The 24749-nt window shown below is 43.0% G+C and overlaps 3 protein-coding genes across 10 annotated transcripts in view; 1 reads left to right on the top strand and 2 right to left on the bottom strand.

The window, feature by feature from the left end:
* LOC116715652 (protein EFR3 homolog B-like) overlaps positions 1–8907 on the bottom strand; it is a 40892-nt gene extending 31985 nt beyond the window's left edge. The window contains exons 1-6 of the mRNA XM_032556206.1: positions 8682–8907; positions 7689–7941; positions 4889–4965; positions 4661–4788; positions 4439–4589; positions 154–275 (exon numbers count right to left, since the gene is read on the bottom strand). Coding sequence (XP_032412097.1) covers positions 154–275; positions 4439–4589; positions 4661–4788; positions 4889–4965; positions 7689–7884 — 674 coding nt within the window. The 5' untranslated portion in view covers positions 7885–7941; positions 8682–8907. The remainder of the gene's footprint in view (positions 1–153; positions 276–4438; positions 4590–4660; positions 4789–4888; positions 4966–7688; positions 7942–8681) is intronic.
* Positions 8908–9010: 103 nt separating this feature from the next.
* iqcb1 (IQ motif containing B1) lies at positions 9011–19860 on the bottom strand. Of its 7 annotated transcripts, none has more exons than XM_032556271.1 (16): positions 12828–13286; positions 12631–12712; positions 12363–12478; positions 12125–12293; positions 11815–11932; positions 11668–11743; positions 11491–11590; positions 11198–11370; positions 11010–11119; positions 10733–10851; positions 10578–10644; positions 10174–10249; positions 9954–10105; positions 9747–9884; positions 9405–9561; positions 9011–9321 (listed from the first exon to the last, which is right to left on the bottom strand). In XM_032556271.1, exons 3-16 carry the CDS (start codon positions 12463–12465, stop codon positions 9074–9076), a joined length of 1806 nt encoding a protein of 601 aa, XP_032412162.1. In that variant the 5' UTR covers positions 12466–12478; positions 12631–12712; positions 12828–13286; the 3' UTR covers positions 9011–9073. The 7 variants fall into 7 exon arrangements, with proteins under 7 accessions (XP_032412162.1, XP_032412157.1, XP_032412163.1 ...); XM_032556266.1 differs by having other exon boundaries at positions 12585–12712; positions 12828–13284; XM_032556272.1 differs by lacking the exons at positions 12631–12712; positions 12828–13286 and adding an exon at positions 19311–19860.
* LOC116715619 (kalirin-like) overlaps positions 14270–24749 on the top strand; it is a 34256-nt gene continuing 23776 nt past the window's right edge. For both annotated transcript variants that reach the window (XM_032556115.1, XM_032556114.1), the window contains exons 1-13: positions 14270–14865; positions 21051–21125; positions 21227–21341; positions 21489–21681; positions 21849–22072; positions 22153–22492; positions 22624–22746; positions 22829–23020; positions 23782–23913; positions 23989–24123; positions 24209–24301; positions 24414–24536; positions 24613–24729. In XM_032556115.1, coding sequence (XP_032412006.1) covers positions 14811–14865; positions 21051–21125; positions 21227–21341; positions 21489–21681; positions 21849–22072; positions 22153–22492; positions 22624–22746; positions 22829–23020; positions 23782–23913; positions 23989–24123; positions 24209–24301; positions 24414–24536; positions 24613–24729 — 1917 coding nt within the window. In that variant the 5' untranslated portion in view covers positions 14270–14810. The remainder of the gene's footprint in view (positions 14866–21050; positions 21126–21226; positions 21342–21488; positions 21682–21848; positions 22073–22152; positions 22493–22623; positions 22747–22828; positions 23021–23781; positions 23914–23988; positions 24124–24208; positions 24302–24413; positions 24537–24612; positions 24730–24749) is intronic.

Here is a 24749-nt window from a genome sequence, read left to right as displayed (position 1 = left end):
AAAAATTATCAAAATATTTCTAAAGTTTTTTGCAGATTAATGTTTTCTTCCAAAAGCTTGATAATTTAACAGTTTTGCTCATTTGAATAATTTTTTGCATAGTTTTGACAGCAGAAACCATAAACGTTTCACATAAAGCATCTGGAAACTGACTTGATCCGAGTGTCGGGGTCTTCGTGGTCGGAGTGACACATTTCACTGAACCGAGACACGAAGAAGTCGTAGCTGCGATGGTACGAAGGCGTGTCCTCCTCGATGTTCGCAAACTTCACAAACTGCAACCAAAACAAACACAAACCATAAAAACAAGATAGAAACATTCAGTTTCATTTTAATATTCAAACACCATTTGCTCCAGGTTTCCTGGCTGATTTCATACAAACAATCAATTTACCACAAAAACTAGTTTGTATGTTAACTTTAAACTAGAAAAACAAAATTTCTGAAGAAATTTAGCCGGGGCCTGCCAAGGCGCGCCCGTGGGGTATGGGCCCGGCGTCGTCACGCTACAAATTGGCATCGACGCTAAAGAACGCCGCAACGTAATCAGTGGCACGCGGAGAATCGCAAGAACATAAAGTAAGGCGGACGTGCACCATTCAGTATGATTTAAAATTTTTGTCAAGGCTTTTATTTTGGAAGTTTTGTTAAACTTCATTTCAAAGGGCCAAACTAATCCCATGCGTAATAGTCATTGGGTTAAATCAGTTATATAATGCTCAACAGAGCAATTATCTGATTTAAAAATATTCAAGGCTTTTATTTTGAAATTTGCAGTATGCTTCATTTCAGAGGGCCAAACTATTCCATTGTGTAACAGTGCTTTGGATAAAAAAGTCACATAAAGCCAAAAAGCGCAATTACCTGATGTAAAAATATTCAAGGCTTTTATTTTGAAATTATTATTATGCTCCATTTGAAAGTTCCGAACTAATCCCATGTGTAACAGTGCTTTGGATGAAAAAGTCATACAAAGCCAAAAACAGCAATTACATGATGTAAAAATATTCAAGGCTTTTATTTTGAAATTATTATTATGCTCCATTTTAAAGTTCCGAACTAATCCCATGTGTAACAGTGCTTTGGATGAAAAAGTCATATACGGCCAAAAACAGCAATTACCTGATGTAAAAATATTCAAGGCTTTTATTTTGAAATTATTGTTATGCTCCATTTTAAAGTTCCGAACTAATCCCATGTGTAACAGTGCTTTGGATGAAAAAGTCATACAAAGCCAAAAACAGCAATTACATGATGTAAAAATATTCAAGGCTTTTATTTTGAAATTATTATTATGCTCCATTTTAAAGTTCCGAACTAATCCCATGTGTAACAGTGCTTTGGATGAAAAAGTCATACAAAGCCAAAAACAGCAATTACATGATGTAAAAATATTCAAGGCTTTTATTTTGAAATTATTATTATGCTCCATTTTAAAGTTCCGAACTAATCCCATGTGTAACAGTGCTTTGGATGAAAAAGTCATATAAAGCCAAAAAGAGCAATTACATGATGTAAAAATATTCAAGGCTTTTATTTTGAAATTATTATTATGCTCCATTTTAAAGTTCCGAACGAATCCCATGTGTAACAGTGCTTTGGATGAAAAAGTCATACAAAGCCAAAAAGAGCAATTACATGATGTAAAAATATTCAAGGCTTTTATTTTGAAATTTTCAGTATGCTTCATTTCAGAGGGCCAAACTATTCCATTGTGTAACAGTGCTTTGGATAAAAAAGTCATATACGGCCAAAAAGAGCAATTACCTGATGTAAAAATATTCAAGGTTTTTATTTTGAAATTATTATTATGCTCCATTTTAAAGTTCCGAAGTAATCCCATGTGTAACAGTGCTTTGGATGAAAAAGTCATATACGGCCAAAAAAAGCAATTACGTCATGTAAAATATTCAAGGCTTTTATTTTGAAATTTTCAGTATGCTTAATTTTAAAGTTCCAAACTAATCCCATGTGTAACAGTGCTTTGGATGAAAAAGTCACATAAAGCCAAAAAGAGCAATTACATGATGTAAAAATATTCAAGGCTTTTATTTTGAAATTATTATTATGCTCCATTTTAAAGTTCCGAACGAATCCCATGTGTAACAGTGCTTTGGATGAAAAAGTCATACAAAGCCAAAAAGAGCAATTACATGATGTAAAAATATTCAAGGCTTTTATTTTGAAATTTTCAGTATGCTTCATTTCAGAGGGCCAAACTATTCCATTGTGTAACAGTGCTTTGGATAAAAAAGTCACATAAAGCCAAAAAGCGCAATTACCTGATGTAAAAATATTCAAGGCTTTTATTTTGAAATTATTATTATGCTCCATGTTAAAGTTCCGAAGTAATCCCATGTGTAACAGTGCTTTGGATGAAAAAGTCATATACGGCCAAAAAGAGCAATTACCTGATGTAAAAATATTCAAGGTTTTTATTTTGAAATTATTATTATGCTCCATTTTAAAGTTCCGAAGTAATCCCATGTGTAACAGTGCTTTGGATGAAAAAGTCATATACGGCCAAAAAAAGCAATTACGTCATGTAAAATATTCAAGGCTTTTATTTTGAAATTTTCAGTATGCTTAATTTTAAAGTTCCAAACTAATCCCATGTGTAACAGTGCTTTGGATGAAAAAGTCACATAAAGCCAAAAACAGCAATTACCTGATGTAAAAATATTCAAGGCTTTTATTTTGAAATTATTATTATGCTCCATTTTAAAGTTCCGAACTAATCCCATGTGTAACATTGCTTTGGATGAAAAAGTCATATACGGCCAAAAAGAGCAATTACGTCATGTAAAATATTCAAGGCTTTTATTTTGAAATTTTCAGTATGCTTAATTTTAAAGTTCCAAAATAATCCCATGTGTAACAGTTACTGAGTTAAATCAGTTATATACAGCCCATAGCAGCGGGTAGTTCTAAAGGCCAGTTCTCAGTCCTGATCTGTTTCAACTGAGGATAGATAGAACTACAATGATGCGTATTTGTAGTCCAAATCAGCAGCCAATAGCCTCTTGAGATCCGTTGCTATGTTAAATAAGTTTCACACCAAGGTGTGAAGTGTTAGTGAAACAGCCTGAGAGCCTCAGAAAATCCTGTCGCATGACTTTGCTCTGAAGCACCGTGACAGAAAACCGTACGGTCTAGATAAATTTCGAAAACATTTTACCGGAGCAGACAGGCGTATCAATGTCAGGACCGATTTTGATACAAATCGTGCGATATTTGTGGCCGTGATGGCGATTTCAAAATTATTTTGGGCTCAAAAAACCTCTTCATTTCTCACTCTAGCCGAGATGGGCTGTCACTCTAATTTTAGAAAAAATGAGAAACTTTGGGTCGCTTAGAGGCAAATTGTGGACAAACCGTAACTGGTATCGACGAGCCGTCTTCACTTTCGAAGAGATCACAGACGTATCTACAAAATGAAATTTGAATGGCATTTCTAGGTGAATTTGTGACGACACAGAAAATCCTCAAAAATAGGGTATTTCTAGGATTTTTCCCATTGACTTATAATGGGGTTTTTTTCGTAGTTTTTTGCGAATTATGTCGCCACGTTAAGCCCAAATCCCACCAGAAGTAATAGCTGGAATGGCGTGAATTTTCTGCACGTTTTGATACCTCATTTGTAGGTGTGCACCCAGCGGTATGAGCCGCATTAACGGTTACGGAAGAAAAATAAAGAATAAAGAAACACTTTCTCCGACAATAGCAATAGGTTCCTGCCATTGCTTTGCATGGCAGGCCCCAATTATGTGAAAAACAACAAATCTAAGCATCCTGACCGAATTCTAATTCTGTGTAAATCTGTCAAAATCAGAATAAAAAAACAAACATTCTCAGATTTATGTTAATTATATTGTTAGTAAATGGAAATATTTAAACAAGTGTTTCTTCTTATTTGGTATGTTTGAGTTTTAAGAATAAATTAGCCTGATGAAGCACAAACACTTCTGATTCTGAGAAAAAAAAGAGATTAAGTTCGAAATTCTGAGAAAAAAAATCAGAGAAAAGTCAACAGTTTGAGAAAAAAGTCAAAATTAGAAGAAAGAAGAAAGAAAATCAGATTTTTTTTAAAAGTCAGAATCCTGAGTAAAAAGTCAAAATTATGAGAAAAAAAAACAAAATCCTGATAAAAAAGTTTGCATTCTGAGAAACATGAAACTTTTGCAAAAAAAAAAAAAGATCAGAATTCTGAGGGAAAATTTCTGAGAAATTTTTGTGAAAAAAGTCAGAATTAATTTTAACACATCATCAATAATTAATTAAACTCTCAGTCTGGCTCTGCTGTAAAGCTCACAGAAAGGATGGTAACATAAAAGCCACTTTATGAAGATATTTTCTGTCATTTGTAATTTCCTTCTTAGAAAAGTAATGAATTAAAGCTGGTCTGCTGTGGTGTGTGGACCCAGGTGTGTGTTCGTACGGAGCCGGTGGCCAGGATGTGCAGGTGCGGCCTGTCGGCCTCCAGCAGCAGCCGCAGCGTCCCGAGGAAACTCTCCACCAGCAGGTTGATGCTCTGGCAGTGGCAGGCCAGCAGCAGCTGCTCCATGGCCTCCAGCGCGATGCACACATACCTGGAACGGCAACAGCTGCTTTAACGGGGCGCTGACTGCTAACCCAAACCCGACATGGTTCTGGTTCTGACCCGTAACGGTGGCGGTTCAGCTCTCTGGTCAGACGCTCCGACAGGTAGGCAGCGATCCTGTCCAGCTTCTCCGGCGCCGACAGAGCAAAGAAGGTCAACTTCTCCATGTTGGCCTTGACCAGCCCATCCTGAGCAGACAGCACACGACCTCATCATGACCTCATCACGACCTCACCATGACCTCGCCACCAGGGACAACGCTCTGTGTGTGTGTGTGTGTGTGTTTACCTCTGGGTCTTCAGGGAAAATGTTGTCCACCAGCCGTTTGTAGCGAGGACGCAGCGCCCAGCAGCAGCCACACACACCTGGAACAACAAAACATAAAGATTCTTTATGTTTGTCCAAAATTATTCAGATTAGTCTCAATCATTTAATATTTAAAAATTACATCATCAGACAAAACAAAATGCAAAGTTAAGAGGAAATTTTTAGATTTTAAGGACTAAAATGACAATAATTCAAGAAAAATAACATAGTCAGAGCAAATAGATATTTTTTCCAAATCAGTTTCTTTCAATAAAAACACTTATAAAACTTTAATAAAAGCTGCAGCTGTTATTAACACACCATCGTGTGTCTGGTGAATTTTTGGTTAAAACATGTTTGTTTTTCATTCAGTGGGTAAAAAATCTAGAAATTTTACTCAAGTAAAAGTAGAAATACTTTAAAATATAATTACTCAAAGTACTGCGCACTAAAAATACTCCTAAAAGTAAATTTTGTTCAAATAATTACTCAAGTAAATGTAACCCGTTTCTACAAACTCTCAGACATCAGTTCTCCTCTCAGCCAGCAGGGGGCAGCAGAGCGTCTGCTGGCTTTAATCTCTAATCTCTCATATTGAGTTTCAGGGATTAAAAGGTTGTCAAACCGTCACAGTCAGGAATCCCCACTTCTCCACCTTAATCCCAATCTGAACCAGAGAGATGAGGCTTCATGTTGTGGGTCCAGATGGACAGAACCGGGCCGCGCCGCAGCAACGCTGCAGCGTCTCAGCAGTTAATCCTGCTGCTGCTGCTGCTCGTTGCATAACGTCTTTATACTCTTGTTGTTTTCCGTCAAAAGAGCTTAAAGAGTCCAGAACGCGGTTCAACACACACAACTGGACATATGACCCGTTTGGACCTCAGAACCAGAAACATGCCTGTAATCAGCTCTGCATAATCTGGTTTATGGGACCAGAGAATTACTGGATTCAGTTTAAATCCAACCATAACGCTGAGCTATGAAGGCTTTTCACATGAAACCTGCAGGAAAAGCAGAACTTTCTATTAAAATCAAAGGTCAGGTGCAACTTGTTTGGAAAGAAAAGGATTTTTCCCAAAAAAACAAGTTAATAGTTGCAAAAACTAAATAATAGGAAAGTAACAGAACAATGTTTTACATGAGGCAACATGAAAATATGACTCACATCTTTATCTAGAAGATTATGACTGACCTGCATTTGCTCTGATGAAAGTTTAAATTCTGCTTTAATTTATATAAAAAGGGACTTAAAGTCTTAAAGGAAGATTTATTAAAGCTCAATATCTATTTTGTTCAGTTTTAGCTGCGTTATATTTTACAATTCCAAACTTTAAAAAACATTTTTCTCAGAATGAGAACCTGAAGGAAACTGGTGCAAAATTATGTTTTGAAAAGTTAAATCTGAGTTTTGTTAAAATCTACAACTGGTAGATCTGTATTAATTTATCCCACAATAAATGCAGTTTGTAGATTTTTGATACTTTTATTCTGTTTGTTCAGCAGCAGTGAAATAAAACAATCAGACTTTATTAAAATAAACGATGGAGTTTTTTATTTTTAGATTCTCACTCAGTAAATACAGCAGCATCATTTTCTGTCTGATTTTTAAGGTTTTATTGTTTTAATTTCATCCTAAAGTTAAGAAAAAAAATCTGGACTAAGTAGCCAAAAGGATTTGATCTGAAACCAAACCAATCGATAAGTTATTGAATAGATATAAATACCATTGTACCAATGAAATCAATAAATCCATCAGTTCTTTATGAACAGAAACATGTTTGGTCAGAGTTATAATGTTGGGAAGTTATTATTATTATTTAAACATCCAATAATCAGCATCAGTTTGTGAATATCTGCAGAGATTGGACGAGGATTAAGACTGAAATCTGTGGTGGGGAATTATAAATTATAAATTATAAATTATAAATTATGAATTATGAATTATGATTACGCTCCAAACCAATCGGTTGGGTTTGATCAAATGAAATATATAATAATCAGCTGATAGCAGGAAGATGAAAAGGTCAGACGGAGATAAATGAAACAAACTGAGAAATTTAAAATATTCTAAATTAATTTTACATTTTATTTCTTCTATAAATAACAGAAATGTGATTAAAATCCCTTCATTATTCTAAATAAGAGGAAACAACCTTTAGAAATATGAAACATTATTTTTAAAATATATAATTTATAAAGAGATTTAGTCAGATTTAAAAAAACGCTAAATTTAATTCGACGATGATGCAGAAAAATGAGATTTATGGTTAATAAATGATAAATATTATCTTACCATACATGAGGATGATTCCTTCAGCTCACATCCACACACCAGTGGAGATAATCCTCACACACACACACACACACAGAGCATTATGGCTCCGCCCACTTTCATTCATGCTCAGCCTGGTGGAGTTTCAGGATCTCAGAGGAAAAATGTTCTGAAAGCTGGAAATGTTGTCAGATTAATAATGAAGAATTGATTAATCGGTTTATTATTGAATCTTTTAAATTTGCAGATATAATTATTTGAACCTTTTAGATGCCGAGGTGAAAATTTTAAAAATAATCCTTCATAATGAAACAGACCCACAGCATGATGCTTCCACCACCGTGCCTGGTAACCTGACCTCCTTCTGGATAATTTCAATTCTTCTAAATAAGTGAAAACTCGCCTGAATGTGAAATAATCAGAGGAAATAAAAGCTAAATAAAACTTCTGCCTCTGGTTTTTCTTTTAACGTTGAGATAAAAGAGCAGAATGGACGGGTGGTCCGGTTACCGCCAGAGGCCTGGTGGTCCAACACGGAGCAGCAGTCCTGCAGCAGCCGGCGAGGGGCCTCCGCCACGGTCGGCATGGCAACCACCCTGGGCAGGCTGATGCTGGGGAAGCTGGGCAGACTGGGAGGGTTGGCGCCGCGGGGCAGAGAGCTGAGCAGAGCCGGGACCGTCACCACGCGGGGCAGAGAGCCCGGCATCGCCGTGGCAACGACCGCAGAGCCACAGGAGCAGAAGAAGAAGAAGAAGAGGCGGTCCTAAAGTAGAAGAAGAAGAAAGTTGCTTCAGCACATTTCAACACATTCCTCTGGGAATTAATTCAACTGGACCCGGTCATTATAATAATAATAATAATAATAATAATAATAATAATAATAATAATAATAATATCTGCTCAAATTAATTAAAAATATTCATTATTCTTTTATTTTGGTGATTGTTAAATAAATTTCAGACACAGTTGGGAGACAAATGAGGAAATAAATTATCATTTTGCTGAAGTTACATTTTCATGTAAGCTGAAATATGAACCTGAAGCTATAAATATTAACTTTAATATTTTAAATGATCATTTCTGGAGTTTATCTTTAATTAACCACTGCATAAATAAAGTATATTTATTGATCACTGTTTTACAGACGATCATTTTGTTTTCATGCTTTAGAAAATGAACTAAAGTTTGGAATCCAGAGAGAATTGTAGCCAATATTCAGACAAATAAAAATAAATTCATTTTGTTTTGTCATTTCTGACAAATATATAATAAAGTCAAGATTATTTATTTCTGAAAAACTCTGCAGCTAAACAATAAACAGAAGAATGAAAACAGTAAAACTGTCTGCTCATCCTTACAGAAAAGTGAATAAATTAAACATTTGGTCTGAAAACGTTGCTGCTATAATTCAAACTCCAGTTAAAGTTTCCCAACAGTAATAAACAGTCGACCGTCTGACTCTGACCTCTGACCTTCAGCTCCTGCAGTGAATCTGTTTCTTACCTGCTGCTTCCCTCCAACGCTCTGATCAGCTGCAGCTTATGCAACATCTGCTGTCCTGCTGCTGCGATCTATAATCAATACGCTGCTCCGCCTCTGACGTCATCACCCATCAGGAGGAGGAGGAGCCGCCGCTAACCGGCGGAGCGTCACATTCTGCTCTGAGGGGGAAGAGGAGCAGCGGCGCCTCCTCTTCCTCCTGACTGGGATACAGGAACGGCTCCCTCTGCTGGCCAACAGAGGGAAGTGCAAACATTTCTCTGACCCCTCAGGTCCAGTTGGTGACATTTACTGGAGTCATTTCCACACACAGACAGCAGGAGGCGCTGTGCTCTGATAAACTTACATGTTTTATTAGAGACAAAAACAAACTTCACATATTTCACATCCTGCTGCTACAGCTTCACGCCGTCCACCGCCAGGCCTCCGATAAACAGTCCTCCAAGCTCCGCCTCCAGCTCCGGCAGGTGGGCGGGGCCTGACTCCGCCCCCGTGTTCGTGTCTCCCAGCGTCCGCCACCAGGGCAGCCGGCTCGCCTGCAGCACAGCATTGTGGGCGTTGCGCCCGCGAACCGCGATGGATGCTGACGGGCTCAGGAAGGACTCCGCCTGCGTCGCTGTGACAACCGAAAGGGGCGGGGCATCTGTAGGGGTGATGCAGCTGATTATCGATCCTCTGTGTGTGTGTGTGTGTGTGTGTGTGTGTGTGTGTGTGTGTGTGTCAGACCTCGCAGCAGCTCCAGGTGTGTGTGTGTTTGCGCCAGCAGAGCCTCCACCTGCTGCTCCTCCCTCCTGCGCTGAGCTCCACCCTGCAGCTCTGCCTGCAGCAGCTGCTGCACCTCCTCATGCAACGCAGCACACGCCTCCACAGACACGCGTGTCGACTGCACACACACACACACACGCCCGCCCGCACACACACACGCGTTAGAAACACTGATACGTTGAGGTTTGATTAAGGCCAAATTTAACTTTCAACCTAAAGTACAAGTTTCTTTGTCTGCAAAGATTTTGTATTATTAATCAATAAATGTGGACGTCCTGCTTGTAGAAAGAAAGTCAACCTCACCCTGTGTTCCTGGATGTACTCCTCCACCTGCTGCTTCAGCTCCGCCCGCCGGCTGTCCGTCAAACCCTCCTGACCAATCCAGAGCGGCGTTGGGGGCGGAGCCTGAGCTGCGGGTCGTTTCTCCAGAAGCCGACGGCCCTGGAGGAGCAGACAGCGTTTCATCAGCAGCTGGACAGGTGAGATGACATCATCATGTTTGTGTCTTACGGCTCTCTGTAGCGTCCTGGCGGCGCGCTGCCGCCTCGCCGAGTCCCTCAGAGCGTCGCCATAGCGACGTCTGTCTCTGAAGCCTCTCCACGCGCTCTGGATCACCACGGCGGCTCGGCGCTCGCACTCCTCCAGGTACGGACGCACCTGGTCTGGAGACACTGAGGTCAGAAGCTGCTGCTCCAATCAGAGCAGAGGAAGGCGAGGGGGCGGGGCTTACCTGCAGGAAGCAGCTGGAGCAGCTCCCTCTGCTTCTGATGCAGGCGCCGCCTCGCCTGCTGCCGCCGCACACACACCTGCAGGAGCGTTCATCAGGAAAAACTAAACACTGAAATCAGGCAAATATAGCAGCCTGATATATTTGATTTTTATTTTTTATCTATAACTTATAAATGACTTTACATTTGCTGGATTAAACGGAGGAACCTGGACTGTTATAAAAAACATTATTCTTTCAAAATGTGAGTTTAATAAATTACATAAAGTTGATCTATTAGTTAGTTTTTCATCTTGGGTTAAAGGAACTCTGTTTGGCTGTTTTGCAGTTTTCTGGAAGTTTATTCCAGATCTGTGGTGCCTAGAAGTTGAACACTGAACACACAGACCTTCAGCTGCAGCACTGACCTGGTAGTGTAGCTGCTCCTCCCACTGCTGCGCCGCCTCCTGCTGCTGCAGACGCCTGCGCCGCGCCCTGAGGCCAACATGGCGGTAAAAACGTTAAACATGTGATGAGGAGGCGCGTCGCTCTGATGTCGCTCTGATCAGATCCTGATCAGTACCTGTATCTATGCTGCAGCGCGCTCACGGCTCTGCTGAGATTCTTCACTCTGCGCCGGGTCAGAACCGAACGCCACGCCGCCTGGATCACACACGCCGCCCACACGCGCTCACTGCTCTCCTTCACACACACACAATTTATTGAGAACGTTTGGTTAAATTTGAACAATCATATAAAAATTTGCATAATGTTGCTTTATTCCGATTTAAATGACAGGAACTAAATGTATAATTTAGTGATCAATTTATTGATTATTATTACTGATTTATCAGACAAACCTCTGACTGATGGCTGGCGGCTTCTTCCTGCCGGATGACTGCGATCAGCTGATCCACTTCCTGTTCAAAGCCCCGCCCCCTCCAGTCTTTCTCCAGCAGGCTGTCGAGACCTGCAGACATATAGAATGACCTCTGACCTCCCCAATATGTGATAACACAGTCTCACCTCCTGCTGTCCGACCTCTGACCTTTAAAGTTGAACAGGAGAGAGCGCAGGCGGAGTCCCAGCTGATTGGCCATCAAGAGCATCAGCCTGATGGAGGCTCCGCCCACAGCGGCGTCCGAGCTGAGAGCCAATTGGGCGACGGCGTCGTTGAGCAGCAGCAGAGCTGATTCGTCGTTCAGCTGGGACAGGAAGTCTCTGCAGTTTCACCACATTAAGGTTGAAACATTTTCACCAGGATTATTTGATCAACTTCAGGCTTAAAGCCTCATTAACTCAGGTAAACAGGAAGTGGTGTGATGTGTTCCTGAGCGCTACCTGTTGACTGTACAGGTTTGACTCCACATCTGGATGCAGAGCAGCGACACGGTGACATCATCACTCATCTGGATCTGCTCGTAGTGGGCGGAGCTTAGCACTGCAGAGACAAAGTTTGTTTGTGAAGAAGCTGCAGGTGTCAGGGACTACTTTCTAGGGCGGATGAGGTGAGCGGACCCTGAGCCGTGAGGTGGGGGTGAACAGAGAGCAGCCAGCCCACGGCGTCCATCACCGTCCTGAGGAGGGGCGGAGCCTGAGACAGACCACAGGAGTTACTGCTCTTCATCGCTGCTCTTCATCACACCTGCTGCTCCTCCTCCTCACCTCTGAACGGCTCATCAGCTGACCGGCCAATGACAGCAGAACGTCCACCACTGACGGCAGGAACAGCCTATGAAAAGCCTCGGAGCGGCTGCCTGGCTCCGCCCCCACGCAGCAGGAGCTGGATCAGAGTTTTAGAATATCAGACTAAATAAAATAACTAATAATCGATTAAAACAGCTGCTAAAGCTTCTAACAAGCATCATTTAAAACATGTCGCATGTAAAAAGAAAATATATTTTCCAAATAACCTGAATGGTGTCCATATTTCCTTACTAAAGCATTTAATGATGATGTAAAGGTGGACGTTCACCTGGTCAGGTGGGCCAGCGTGGCAGCAGAGGCCCAGTTCCCCCTCAGCCTGCTGGGGCTCAGAGACAGAACCCGGACACAGTGACTCAGAACCCCGCTGTGGTAGAACCGAGTCTTGACCCGAGTCAGCGCTCCGCTGTCTGTCTGCACCGCAGCAGAGTTCAGAACCTCTGGGGCAAAAACAGGATGAAATCAGAACCATGCTGACCTCTGACCCCGTCCTCCTCAGCAGCACTCACTGTTCAGGGCTTCATTCAGGAGGATCATCTGCTCCTCTGGGCTCAGACCTTCATCCTCCAGCTGCCTCCTCAGCTCTGACATCACAGCCTCTTCTTCCTCCATCAGCTCCACCAACCTGAAACAGATTCAGGGAAATTTATCTGGCTAATTTTGATTTAATGACAGATTACATCAGATTTCATTCCTCTCACTTAATTAAAGAGAAACTAACAAAGGTTTACCAGGTCCTGCTTCCTGCGGAGCCTCAAATATCCAAGCTGGACCGACCTGGACACGTTTCTGGAAGGTGACGGGTTTCTCTCAAACACCTGCTAGCGTTAGCAGCTCTGCTTTCTTCGCCACTTTTCTTCTAAATAAAGATTTAGTTCATATTTCTTGACATCAGTTCAACATCAAAACTACCTTTAGAGTCATTTTTATGCCTCTTACATTATAATTAAACTCTGCTGTGCTGTAAACGTAACCTAACTACTAGCAGCTAGCTCTCCGATAGAGCAGGCGACCCTTGTTTCCAGGGTAACCTGACGTCATGAGTACGCGACAGCAGAGCTATAAAAAAAACTTTATTAGCAATTGACAAAATTATTATCATAACCTCTTTAACAGAAAATTTACACAACAGAAAAAAAGAGAGAACAAGAACCGGTATTATTTGACACATTATTTACTATTTTTAAATATTGTTGATCTTTTAAAGTTATTATAAATAATAAAATCAACAAAATTTCAAAATTTAGCGCAGCTGTTGCTGAAACTCAACTTAACAGTCGATCTCTGCTCGATACAACCAATATAACAAAAGTTTTGCCTAATATTTTATTCTGAACTTTTATTGTAGATAAATATTGATTCACTGCAGCTGCTTTTATCTGTTATTTAGTTTCTGAAGCAGAATCAAACTGATGTGATGATGATTAAGCCTTTCTTTATTTATTTAGGTCATTTTTTTCTTTGTTTTGTCCTGTTATAATAGAAGGCTGATTAATTTATTATTATTATTATTAAACTTTTTCCATGTTTGCATTGAATTTATTTCATTCTTTAGCTTTGTAATTGTAAATGTTAAATATATTTTATAGAAGCCGATTTAAAACAAAATCATAATAAAAGTGGAAATCAGTTTAAGGTTGTTTTCTAGTGTCTGGAAATATTAACCTCTAATAAACATTTATAAGCAAATGATCAATGTAAAATTTCATTTATAATGTCATTCATATTATCCATTTAATTAGCATGTTATTTATTTTTACTTTATGTTAATTGTCAGATCTAACCATTTTCATAAAATGTCAAAAGGCAAAACAAATATTTAAAATAGGAAATTTTTTTGTGAAAACAAATATTTTATGCTGTTTATGAATAAAACTATGTAGGATAAAACAACTATTTAGCTAAATAATAGTACAAATGTAAAAATATGAATGTGTAAGATGCTTGTAACTAAATATCCAGCAATGACAATAGAAGTATAATAAAACATAACTCATCTAAATGTCATTCCCACTGTCTTCCTGCAGGTGGCGCTGCTGCTCCAGCTGAGAACATGGAGAACATTTCCTCTGATCAGAACTCCTGCCTCAGATACAGATGCTGGTTATTGTAGCTGACTTTATGATTTATTTATTATTATTCATGAAAATAATTCAACTGAGTCATCAGACATTATCAGAGAAATTATGAATCACCCAAAAAATCACGGGCTGTCAATAATCTATAGCCTGGATTAAGAGTTGATCAATAACTTCCAATTTAAAAATTAATAAACTCTATTAAATAAAAAATATATACTATATTATACTAACATACTATATTTTACTATATTATATATTCTTGTATTATACTAATTATATTATATTATATTATATAAATCCTGATGGTCCTCATGTTGATAGTAACGGTACCGGCAGCACCGGTAACGTTGTAGTAACGGGTGGAGGCGGTGTGTGTGTGAGGGTGTGTGTGTGTGTGTGTCGGTGCAGCAGATGCTGCAGCTCTCGTGCACAGCGCCTCTCTGTCTCCAGTGCGCCTGCGTGCTGAAACACACACCGAGCGGCCGCAGGAGACACTGAGAGGGGATACCCGGCCTGCGTGGGCTCCACGGTACCAGTAACGGCACCAGTAACGGTCCCGGTAACAGTGACGTGATGTGATGCGATGCCGCGCGGGATCACGGTAACGTAAGCGCAGCAGCAGCGGCGGAGGAGGAGGAGGAGGAAGAGGAGCAGGACGGACGGTCGAGGCTGAGCCGAGCAGGATGCAGCACTGACGGTCCGATCGGTACCGGGAGGAGAGGAACGCATCCCACCGAGCGAGCACCGGAGCCCGCGGCTGGTACCGACCCGATCTGATGTGAGGCTGCGGGGATGGACGGGTAGCAGGGAGGCGGAGCGGACCGACCGAGCGACGGCACATAACGGAGGAGGAAGAGGAGGAGGAGGAAGAGGAGGATGAATCCGGCTGAGGGAGGAGGAGAAGCGGGCCAGGACGGCCTGGCGACGGCAGGTGGGGTGTGAGCGCGTGCGCGAGGCGCGTGCGTGTGGGAGTGTGTGAGAGGGAGCTGCTGTCGCCATGATGCTCCAACATCCGCCCATTGACGGACCGTCTGCGTGTGTGAGAGAGAGTGTGTGTGTGTGTGTGTGTGTGTGGGTGTGTGTGTGTGGGTGTGTGTGTGTGTGTGTGTGCATCCCTCTCCAGCAGCATTGAGGCGCATGCACGCGCATATGCAAGCGCGCTGTGAGCGTGAGTTGGGGGTGGAGGGTCCGACCAAGGAGGATTGTGGGAAGGCCTGCTGGCCCTTGGAGCTGGTGTGTGATGTAATGTGGAGTGTGTTCACATCTGTGGAGAACCTGAGGGGCCGATAGCAGCTCCAGGGGCCTGGAGGCAAACTGAGGGTCCCTGGAGGATTCTGAGGGGCCCAAATCTGGTACTCAAGGGACCTGAGGGGCAACCAGGGACCCAAATTCTGCCTTGAAGGGCCTTCAGGGCCCCAAATTTGGTCCTAGATTGGCCCTGAAAGGTTCTGAGGGACCGCCAAGACCCCAAATCTGGTCGTGATGGGCCTTTTTGCCCCAAAGTCAATCCTGAAGGACCATCGGGACCCCAAATTTGGCCCTAAAGAGTCCTTAGGGGCCGCCAAGGCCCCAAATCTGGTCATAATAGGTTCTGAAGGGCCACCAGGGACCCAAATTTGGCCCTAAAGATCCCGAGGGACCGCCAAGGCCCCAAATCTGGTCATAAAAGGTTCTGAAGGTCCACCAGGGACCCAAAAATTTGTCTTGAAGGGATCTGATGGACCCTGCTGACCCAAATTTGGTTCTGAAAGGCCTCCAGGGGCCCCAGGCTGGGTCCTGCTGACGTCTCCTTAATGCAGACGTTTGGCTGAAACTCATAGAAAACCTGAATCTGATGAAGGATTTCTGCAGAAACTAAGAGCCAAATGAGGAAAAATGTCTGCAGTGGGTCTTTGTTAATCCAGATGGATTAGGATTGAACAGATTAGATGATAACTGAGGTGAAAACCTGAACAGACGGTTGTTATAATTATGAATATTTGATCCCATTATGATTCAGATCAAACCCAGAGAGTTTAATGGGATTTCAGCGGCAGGTAACTGGGAGAATTAATTTATTAACGACTTTACAAATAAAACAATAAAATGATTAATGATGTTTTTATGTCTCATATTTAGAATTTTGCTTCTTAAATAAATTTTAGTTACTGTTAGTCATGTTGGAGACAGAAAACCTGAATGATGGAGCACGGTGGTGGCAGCATCATGCTGGGGGACTTTCAAGTTAATGATTAAAAAAATAAACTTTGATTTTAACAATTAACTTTGAAACAGAAACATATTTCAAAAATCCAAGATTAAACAACAAAAAACAAATAAAGCAGAAATAAAAAGACAATAATTAATTATAAAATATTAATAATCAAAATGCTAATAAGGTTTAACAACAATGTTTATTCTCTTATGCTTCATGGTGAAATCTTTAGAGGCTTTTTCAAATTCGCTGTGACACAGACTGCTACAGGAGATCCAAACGAGTCAGAACATTTCATTTCTCTTTAGGAAGAGAAATCAGATTTGTAAATTTGAGAAACTCCAATATAAAAAAATAAAATTGCAAGAAGAAATCTGATACGGTATCAATGTTATCGGTATTTTGGGTCAATCTACCCAATATGCTTTTATTTTGAAGAAAGCATTATATTAATCAGAGTTTGTTACATTTACTCGAGTGACTTTGAAAAAAGTTTCTTTTAGGAGAATTTTTACTACGCTGCACTTTTTACTTGACTAATTTTATCTCTACTCTTGTTGAAGTGGTTCTGCTCTTTGGGTTCTCTGCCTCCTCTGGTGTTGGTCGGTTCTGTTCTGCTGCTATATTATTTTGGTGGATTTCTAAACAGTAAATCTCCATGGCAACGGGGTTTTGAGTAGTAAAACTGATTTAATGTGTTGCTGAATCGTAGCGTGTTCAGCGTTGACGGTAATTATCCAAACGGCGGCGGAGAAATGCCAGAGAGACACAGTGAGGTCACGGAGGGCCCTGCGGCTCGGGTCGGGCTCCGGGTCGGGTTCTGGGTCGGGTTCCGGCCTCTCGGAGGCAGAGTGAGTCTTCAGACCCTCCGGCCCGACATTTCAGGCTGGAACGCAGTCATTAGCTGCTGTTGCGTAATCATCAGTTTGATGAGTCCTGACAGACTGACAGCAAGTTCCTCCAAAGGCTTTTTCATCTGCTTCTATTCTGGGCCGAGCGCCGACTCACAGAGGAGGGGGTCCGACTGGAAATCCCCCTGATTGGCAGCTGATTAGGGATCAATCCACTTCCTGACAGAACACGCCGGCGCCAGGCATGTTAGCGCCCAGCAGATTACCAACGCCCACCACTCAGTCATTAGCTTCTGCTCCATGCTAACACCAACAGAAAGCTCGAGACACGGCAGTGGCAGCTGCAGTGGCACTTCTGGTGGCAGCTGCCACGGCTTCTGTGGGAAAATTAATATATACGTTTATTTAGAGGGAGTAAATTGAAATTTGATTTTAAAAATTCATAAAGTCGCCACTGATTCTGTGGCAGCTGCCACAGCTTTTACGGCAGATTGGACAGAACATAAATAAGTTTATTTTGAACAAGTCAAACAATATAATTTAATTTAGAAATTCATAAAACTGATTCAGTGGCAGCTGACATGGATTCTGTGACATATGACAGCTTTTGTGGCAGATTGAATATGAATAAGTTTATTTTAAACAAATCAATTAAAAATAGTCTAAAGCTGACACAGATTCGCTGTCACCAACGTATATGTATGTATTCTTGTTTCTGTTGTTTTGTTTGTTCAGAATGAGCTTCTTCATATTAATCATCCAATCCACCAGTGAAGCTGAGGCAGCTGCCTCTGCCACGGTTCGCTCTCTGCGCTGCCTGTTGCTTTCTGCTCTGTTAGCAGCTGGAATGAAGTTTAGATCAAACAAATTATCTCCATGTTTCTGCGACTTTCATCTGATTTCCAGCCAAACCTCCCTGGACTGGAGAGAATCAGCTCATAGATATGATTTCACTAATCGATTGGTGGAAAACGTGATTGAAAAATGGACTCAGACCGTTTGGATTTCTTTTAGAGCAGATCGAAGCCCATCACGGTTCAATTTGCTCCCTTGTGAAGAATGAACTCAGCCCATTTCCAGCTCGGTCTGTGAAACGTGTAAAAAGGTTCTGAGTTTCTGTAATCACTGCAGCTCAGCTGGAGCCTGATGAGTTTCCACCAGCTCAACGCTTGATTATGGAGATGATCAGAGGCAAATCTAAAGATTCCCTTTGTTGGTTTATGCTAACAGACTTCACACCGAACTCTTCCTGAGGCAGAACTCTGCTGGGCTTCCAGAACCGAGCCGCTTGGACTCCCAACTGGGTCCAACATTCAGCCACTTCGCTGTTGATTTGCAGGATGATTAGAGGGAGCGCTCCTTCCTTTTTGCATCCGCTTTTCAGTGTTCGACCCACAAACCGGTGGTTTGATAAGCTACAGGCTCAGTCATACTGAAGATGTGTGGAATACGTCTAGGAGCCGATAAAAAAACTAACTTTTAAACGCTTCAGTCCAACTCCAGTCCGTTTGTCTAGAAAGCCCGGTCCGGTTGGTGCGGTGTGAATGTGAAATCGAACTCTGGTCCGTCTCCAAACCTCAGTCAGTTGGGCTGAACTGAACTCTGGTGCGGTTCAAGTGTGAACGCCAAGCGAGCTTGAGACGGCCCAATAAACAGGAAGTGGGCTATTGCGCAGAGCATTCTGGGTAAATACAACCAAAACAAATGCATTAGCCTAGCGCTAGCGGGAGAAATATCTCGCAGTCTTTAGCCAAGTTCAAATGACCGTTAAAATCTGACGCCTCCATCTTGTTTCCATCTGGTGAAGAAGAAAGTTGCGCTCGGCGTCTTCAGAGGTTTTTGTGTTTCTTTCAGTGGTTCTTGGTGCAGCGCCCCCACAGGCCAGGAGGGGAACAGGTTGGTTTGACTCAGAGCAGAGAGAAAGAGAGCAGCTGGAGGTGGAGCAGATGATGAAGTTTGATCAGAACCAAATCTACCGGACTATCAGCCTAAAGAAACTCTGCCTTGAAGAATGATACCAGAAGATGCTGTTGGCTACAAAACTTAATCATTTTAAAGCTGAGTGACTAAAATCAGTCATGGGAAACTGTTTTTAGTTTTTGTTACCCAGTGATTCTGATCTGGAAAAGTTCTGATAAATTATTAAAATCCCAAACTTGGCCGGTTTATGGCTGTAGTTCAATGGAAACATCTGATCTAAACTATAAAACTTTTAAGGAATATAACTGCCTTTCTGCTGTGTTTTTTCTGGTGTCGTCTCTTTTATGCATAATTCTTATTATTGCTTTTGCTGGAGCAAAACGGCTCAGAGAGAAACAGAATATTCAATACCTTCACTCAGGATTTTTCCCAAATCGCTGAAGCAGAAACGTTTCCCACTTTGCATCCCCACATCACCAGTAGTCATCTGGAAACCAGGGAGACGTTAGTGAAGTTTCCTCTTTCTTTTGATAGAAATATCAGTCTGTAGGTTGGCAAACAGAGAAGCCTGCTGTTAGGTAGAGATTAAAGACTCAAAGATACATCCATCTGAAACAGAGTAAATATAACTGCATAAAGAGATGAAAACCATCGTCGGCTGCAGAAAAGGCCTGAGGGGAAAGAAAATGCGTCTTAAGTAGGAAAAGAGGTTTGTTTATTACAAATGGTGAATTCTGGAGTTATTCCAGTTTCATCCAGATGTAAAATAGACGACAGGACCAGAATATATTAGCTGTTCCCAGGATGGCGTAGAGAAAATTCATGAACCAGTAGCATCAGTGGAAGATGGTTGGAGTTGAACTCCAATCGACTTCGCAGCAACACTGAAACCACAAAGGCTTGAATCCCAAGTCTAAAATGTCGCTGAACAACAACAGGCCAACTTCTGATCTGATTATTCTTAGAGGCAGAAAGAAAAGAGTGTGATCGTCATCGTTAGTGACGTTTTCAGCAGATGTATCTGCAGCTGTCACTAGGGGGCGACGTAGACAGAAACTGACAAAAGTGGTTAAAATAAAAACATGAAAACATGTTCCACTTTGCTCAATTGTCAAACTTATTGATCCTAGGATGTAATATCCATTGTCATCAATCAGGAAGATGATCAGATGAAATGAGTTGACTAAATCCAATCAGCAGACGGACTCAGTTTACGTCATTAATAAAATCTTAAAGGTTCCCAGTAGAACATTCACTCCTTGGTTCTCTGTTCACTGGATGTAAAGAAGTTCATCTGAAGATTAAAAAACCCAACGATTGGAAACATTCTGCATGAGGAAGCAGAAGCGTACAGCTATCCTCTCCTTGTTATAAAACATCCTCTCTTTATTTCACGCAGACATCAAACATTCTTGTATCCCAAGGTCGTCTCTGCTGTAGTTGCTGGGTGTTTTTGGTGTGTGAGATGAAAGCCCGTTGGGTGTGGAGGAGACGGAGCAGGACGGCGGTGGAGAGCCAGAGAGACGTTTCTCTCTCTCAGGGTTATCTCTGCCTGTTGGGCTGCTAATGTGAGGCGTTTAATGCCCTCAGTGTGCGAGTGTTGGATTAGCTTCCTCCTGCTGAGCGGGATGATCTGACGCATATGGGAGGCATGTCTGAACACACACACACACGTGTTTCTTTCTGGGGATCCTGGTTACATTGTCTCTAAACCATCAAAACCATAAAATCAGCTTATTAAGGTTTTAACACCAACTCTAAACCTGTGAATTTGCCAAGTTAAATCCTGACTTGTAAACTGTTCTCACACTCCTTCATTCTGTTGAAATGATTTGTTTCATTGATTAGAAAGTTATTGCTCCAAAAAGCACAATTAAAGCAACGACTCAACTAGTTTTCAGTGAATAATGTCACATTCTTCTAACCACTTAAGTTTAATTTATACAATATTTGATAATTTATGGATTAACTGTCTAATAATTTGATGCAAAAGGTGCTTAATGTGAGCCAGCTCCTGCCTGAACGTCTGTAGGATTCAATCTGCTTTGGATGTTTTAGGTGGATTTCTGGGAGAATAAAAATGTCTGTTGGGTTGGAGGACACAGACTGGACACCAAACACAAGCTAAAGACATTGATGTTTGTCTTCCAGGTTCTGGTAAAGCAGAGACTGTTCGGGCCGTGGATGTCCTGACGGTGCTCAGAGAGAAAGTGGCCTTTGTATCAGGTAAAACAGTACTGGTTTTATTCTGGTTCTACTGGTTTAATTCTGGTCCTGCTGGTTTTATTTGGAAGCGTGTTGAAGTCACGGTTGTATGTGATTTCCAGGTGGAAGAGACAAACGAGGCGGACCAATTCTTACCTTTCCAGCAAGGACCAATCACGATCGAATAAAACAGGAAGATCTCAGCCGACTGGTCACCTACCTGTCAACAGTTCCCAGGTACAACTCTGAATATCTTTACTGCTTAGACTGATAAGGATCGGCTTTAATGTTTTATTCAGACATTAAGTGCTCTGTCTTTAGTTTTGTCAGCAGTTTGTTGAAGGAAGAGACGTTGGTTTCATTGCTGCTCTGTGTTTCCCTCAGTGAGGACGTTCGAGCTCGTGGCTTCACCGTTGTGGTGGACATGCGCGGCAGTAAGTGGGACAGCGTGAAGCCAGTGCTCAGGACGCTACAGGAGTCGTTTTCCTCCAACATCCACACAGCACTGCTCATCAAACCCGACACCTTCTGGCAGAAACACAAGACCAACCTGGGCAGCGCCAAGTTTAGCTTTGAGGTACCGCCAGCTGTTCTTCAATCGTGGGTTCTTGACTTAAGGCCAACTGGAAGATGTTGCAACTTAAAAGAAAGAGGAAACATCTTCAAGTGCCGCTCCCTTATGTTCAAGCTGTTAAGGTTTCCAGAGTGTCCTGCATCGAGGCAGTAACCCGTCTCTGTCCCCAGACCAGCCTGGTGTCAGTGGAAGGACTCTCCCGGCTCATCGATCCCTCCCAGCTCACGGCGGACCTCGGCGGCTCTTTGGAGTACGATCACGTGGAGTGGACTGAGCTTCGTCTGGGACTTGAAGAATTCTCTGGAGCTGCAACGCAACTTCTGGCTCAGTTGGAACAGCTGGAGGCCGGCTTGAACCGCATACCAGAGCCGAAAGACGTGGACGAGGCCCGCAAGTGAGTACTTAGGATGTTTCATAGGTCAGGGTTGTTCAGGGTCAACCTGTATGGTAACATTAGGGTATTCTCATCATTAGACTTCTAGAGGAACACAGTCGTCTCCGGAACACGATCGCCACCGCACCAGTGGACGCCCTCGACAGAGAGGGGAAGAGCTTGCTTCAGCGAATGCGCCTGGGCCCCTCACATGGTGACGGCTCCACTGAGGGCGGGGGCGGAGGTGGAGGAGGCGGAGGCAGCGGCGGCGGCACCTGGCTATCAGGGGGGGCCGATTTCCAGAGTGTAGCCCCAAAGGTTTCCTCTCTGCTGGACCGGCTGCAGGCAGGTCGCACCCACCTGCTCCAGAGCTGGAACGACAAAAAGCTGCACCTAGACCAGGGTCTCCAGCTGCACCTGTTTGAGCAGGACGCCACCAAGGTGAGGTCATGACCCAGCAAGAAAGCTTTGCATTATTTTTCCTATTGTTCAATCAGGTTTTGCATCATTATATGCAAATCCAGAGCTGCTGTCTGACCCGTCTGTGTTGCTGCTGCCTCTCCTTGTCTCAGATGTCGGAGTGGATCGCCCACAGCAAAGAGCTCTTCATGCAGAGTGTGGCAGAAGTCGGTCAGAACCACCAGCACGCTGTCGACCTGCAAACACAACACCAGCACTTCACCGCCAACTGCATGGTCAGTGTGTTCGTCTCTGTCTCTGGCGCCTTGCTGAGTGTTTCATGACTGAACGAACATGGCGGCGCCTGTGCTTCTGCAGAACGGGAGCATAAACGTGGACAGCGTGGTCACCGTGGCAGCACGACTCGCCGAGGCCGGCCACTACGGAGCGGAACGCATCGCCATGGTGTCGTCACGGTTACAGGAAGACTGGAAGGCCTTGACGACCGCCCTGGAGGAGCGCAGCAACACGCTTGCCATGGCAACTGGCTTCCACCAGGGGGCAGAGCAGGTACGGTTACGTCCAACACTCAGTACGCCGTTATGAACTTAAGTAATGTTTTATACGCAGCAACGCCTCACAATTCATTGACTGCGTTGAACTGTTCTTTGCTTTATCCGTTTCATCGTCCTCATTTGACCTCACCAACCACAAGTTCGTCTGTTTCCTTCTCTGCATTACTCTTGTTCTTTCTACTTTCCATTTTTTAAACTCCACCGACTGAGAGCAGACCTTTTACGACAGGATGGACCTCCGGAGAAAAAAAATTAAGAAGAGCTACCAGTAGAGGCGTGTTGTGGCTTTATGCTCTCTGCTGACCTAGCATAAAGCATAATCTATCTTTATGTTTCCACCAAGGGGCAGAGAGCGTACCTTTATATCAGTACAGTATAAACCATTATGACCTAAAGTAGCAAAAAAGTCCAATGGAAGGATTCTTTCTCAGCTCCTGGCTCTGTTTCTGGCTCTAAATCACATTTTATAAATGCTCAGAGAGAAATCCTACCTGTCCTCTCTGAACTTGTGGCCTTATGGCTGTTTGGAGTCGCATCTTTCTTCTTGCTATAAATATTTAAATTATGCAACAATACAACAATTAATGAATTCTTTACCTTACCCGTTTCATTGTCCTCATTTGATGTCACTAAAGTCTCCAAAAGTCCAAGAGAAGGTCTGTGAAAGCCTGTAGAAGGTCTTTCTTAAAGCTTGGGACGGTTCTCAGCATTGTCCTTTACCCGTCTACGTTAAGGCGTGTCTGTCTCTCTGTCCAGTTCCTTCTGCGGGTGGAGGGTTGGGTGAAGACATGCTCTGATGGTCCCTTACCGACTGCAACAGCAGAGCTGGAAGCTGCGACTAAAAAGCACCAGGAGCTAAACGAGGAGATATCTGCCAACTACACGCAGGTATTCACCTGAAGTCCCCCACTAAAACCTTTGTGTCTGCATGAAGGAACCTGAAGTCTTCCTGTCTGTTTGCAGGTCAGTGAAAGTGGAAAGGCCTTAATGGACGTCCTCCAGCGTAACGGCAGCAGTGAGTCTGAAGAGTCGGCAGCCAAGCCAGACTTCGCCCCGGCCACGCACACCATCATGGGAGTTCTGCACCAGGTGATGCAGGTGAGGCTCGCTGCAACGTGCCGTCAGGGCAGGATTACGGCAGACAGAAGTGAAAACGGACCAGGACTTTCTCCTGTCTGCTCAGGGTCATCATGATGTGGAAGGAGCCTGGCAGCACAGGAAGCTCCGCCTCCACCAGCGCCTGCAGCTCTGCGTGTTCCAGCAAGACGTTAAACAGGTCAGACCACCAACACCAACGCTTACGTCAATCAATCAATCAATATTTGCATAGTCGAAAACACTTGCTTTAATGACCGCCCAGATTTTCCTTCCACCTAATTTTCCGTCAGGTGTTAGACTGGGTGGAGCAGCATGGAGAGGTTTTCCTCAACAAACACACCGGGGTGGGGAAGTCCCTGCACCGGGCGCGGGCGCTGCAGAAACGGCACGACGACTTCCAGCAAGTCGCTCAGGTGACCCAAACATTCCCAGATCCTGATCCTCCGTCATGCTGGACCGACCTCTGACCGACCTCTGGTTGTCTTTCAGAACACCTACACCAACGCAGAGAAGCTTCTGGAGGCGGCCGACCAGCTGGCCCAGGCCGGAGAGTGTGAGGAGGAGGAGATCTACCAGGCGGCCCGAGACCTGGAGCTGCGAATGCAGGTAGCCGGGGGTGTCTATGT

Source organism: Xiphophorus hellerii, chromosome 24 (assembly GCF_003331165.1).
Source record: "Xiphophorus hellerii strain 12219 chromosome 24, Xiphophorus_hellerii-4.1, whole genome shotgun sequence".
Taxonomy (NCBI): domain Eukaryota; kingdom Metazoa; phylum Chordata; class Actinopteri; order Cyprinodontiformes; family Poeciliidae; genus Xiphophorus; species Xiphophorus hellerii.
This window is presented reverse-complemented; position numbering and strand designations above follow the sequence as displayed.